The sequence below is a fragment of the Arachis ipaensis genome, chromosome B07, assembly GCF_000816755.2.
Source record: "Arachis ipaensis cultivar K30076 chromosome B07, Araip1.1, whole genome shotgun sequence".
Classification (NCBI taxonomy): domain Eukaryota; kingdom Viridiplantae; phylum Streptophyta; class Magnoliopsida; order Fabales; family Fabaceae; genus Arachis; species Arachis ipaensis.
Window position 1 is genome coordinate 1,436,629 of NC_029791.2, and position 2,194 is coordinate 1,438,822.

General features: G+C 30.0%; 2 protein-coding genes across 2 annotated transcripts in view; both read left to right on the top strand.

Annotated features, from left to right (window-relative positions):
- LOC107608768 (cytochrome P450 71D11) overlaps nucleotides 1-746 on the top strand; it is a 2,979-nt gene extending 2,233 nt beyond the window's left edge. The window contains exon 4 of the mRNA XM_016310498.2: nucleotides 133-746. Within this exon, the coding sequence (XP_016165984.1) occupies nucleotides 133-629 (497 nt within the window). The 3' untranslated portion in view covers nucleotides 630-746. The remainder of the gene's footprint in view (nucleotides 1-132) is intronic.
- LOC107608769 (premnaspirodiene oxygenase-like) overlaps nucleotides 1-2,194 on the top strand; it is a 22,966-nt gene that overhangs the window by 7,039 nt on the left and 13,733 nt on the right. The gene's annotated exons all lie outside the window — the stretch shown is intronic.

The following is a 2,194-nucleotide window of genomic DNA, read 5'->3' on the forward strand; positions in this document are numbered from 1 at the left end:
GTGGATTATTTTTGTTACTTTTTAAATTATTTAAAAATATTTTTGTCAATAATAAAATTCAAAAATTTTTTAAATTATTCGGATACATTTTTAATTATTTATTTTTTTGTATTATGTTAATGCAAAAAATAGGTTATGTGGACGAGAATGATCTTGGGGAACTTCAATTTCTAAAAGCAATTATTAAAGAAAGTATGAGACTACATCCTCCAGGTGGTGCTTTACTTCCAAGAGAATGTCGTGAAACTTGTGAGATCAATGGATACACAATACCAGCAGGAACCCAAGTGCTTGTGAATTCATGGGCAATTGGAAGAGATCCCAAGTATTGGAATGAAGCAGAGAAATTCTATCCTGAGAGGTTCTTGGATAGTGAAATTGACTACAAAGGATCCCATTTTGAATTCATCCCATTTGGTGCAGGAAAGAGAATGTGTCCTGGCATGTTATTTGCTCTACCAAACATTGAACTTCCACTTGCACAATTACTATACTATTTTGATTGGGATCTTCCCTTTGGAGTTAGTCATGAGAATTTGGACATGATAGAAGATTTTGGCATTACTATGAGAAGGAAAAATGATCTATTTGTGGTTCCTATTTCACATCATCATTTGCCATTTGAATAATAATAATTAGTAAGTAGTTAAAAAGATGTTTGGTAATTTATCTTTGCATAGATACTAATTACCAACTAAGAATTTTCATAAATAACATTAGAGACACTTTTATGCTGTACTTAAAAATTTATTGTTTAATTAAGGTGACAAGTTTTAAATAAAAGTACATAAAAAAAACTTTATAAAAATATGTTAGGAGATTATTAAAAACGTTTTGAATGAAAAAATTAGCTAAATTTAAATGAATTATGTTAGAGATTATTATATATAGATATATATCGAGTAAATACTCAGAACAACTAGGGAACCAAAAGCATATCAGCCAAAAATCAGCCAAAATGTGTTTGGGCTCCATGAAAAATCGGGTTTTGGTTTGTGCTCCGTGATCCCAGGAGCAGTTTTCAAACATATTCAAAAAGTGATTTTAATTAAACGGTTTTGTTTACTTTTTAGCTGATTACCTTTTGGTTCCATATACTTTTCCATACTGGAAATGGTCTCTGAATTTTAAATCGCTATTCAATTTAGCCATCGACTTTTTAAAATAACCAATTAAATTCCTGAAATTCCAAAAGTGCATCTCCGTTAGTCCCTTACAGAAGTGCCGTCTAAACGTCGATGATGTGGCATTCCAGCTAAATGGTGATGTGTACCAAACTTGAATTTTATAATTGCAGACTTTGGATGGTGATGAAGTACTCAACGACGACAGAGAATCCTGGTAGATTATTTTATGGTTGTCCAAACTATGAGGTAAGGTTATGACTCTAAGGAAAATGTTAAGATAGTTTCACTTTGAGTTTGGATTCACTTGCATTTTTTACTTTGCAGTATGAAATCCATTGTACTTTTTTCTGTTGGGTTGATGGAGGTGAAGAACCCGTTTATGCAACATCCATTTCACAAAAAATTTTGCATGAGTTCAATTGGAAGATGACAAACTTAAAAGGTAATGTTAAGACCTTGAAGATGATGACAATAGTTATCTTCTTAAAAGTGAAAAATATATTTTAGCTTAATGGACGAACTTGCAAGAATACATATAATTTAAATTTATGTTGAACTTAAAATTAATCCAACCACATTAATTTGCAATTAAAATAGTTTTTAGGTAAATATATTGATGTTGTAGTTCAGGATGAATATGAACTTGAAGATAGCAGAGAGGACGAAGAAGAGAGGAAGACAACAGAGAGATCGAAGAAGAGAAGACAATAATTTGGGGATTAGAGTTTTATAATTGAAAATGCACTAATTTGGATATTATTAAGCAATTTCAGGTACCAATTTGAATCAAATTCAAGTTTGGTACACATTAACATACAGATGAAATGTCACATCATCAACGTTTAGACGACACTTCTATAAAAGACTAACGGAGATGCACTTTTTCAAATTTTAGATCGGATATTTTAGTTTCAAAATATCGTTTTTAGTAAACATTTAAATTGAATATTATATTAATTTCTTTTAAGTAATAAATGTCCAATTTATCTGGCGGAAAATAATAAAAATTTATTAGAAATATAAAGTATTTAATCTAAAATTCTTGAAACCAATTTAAATGGAGTTCC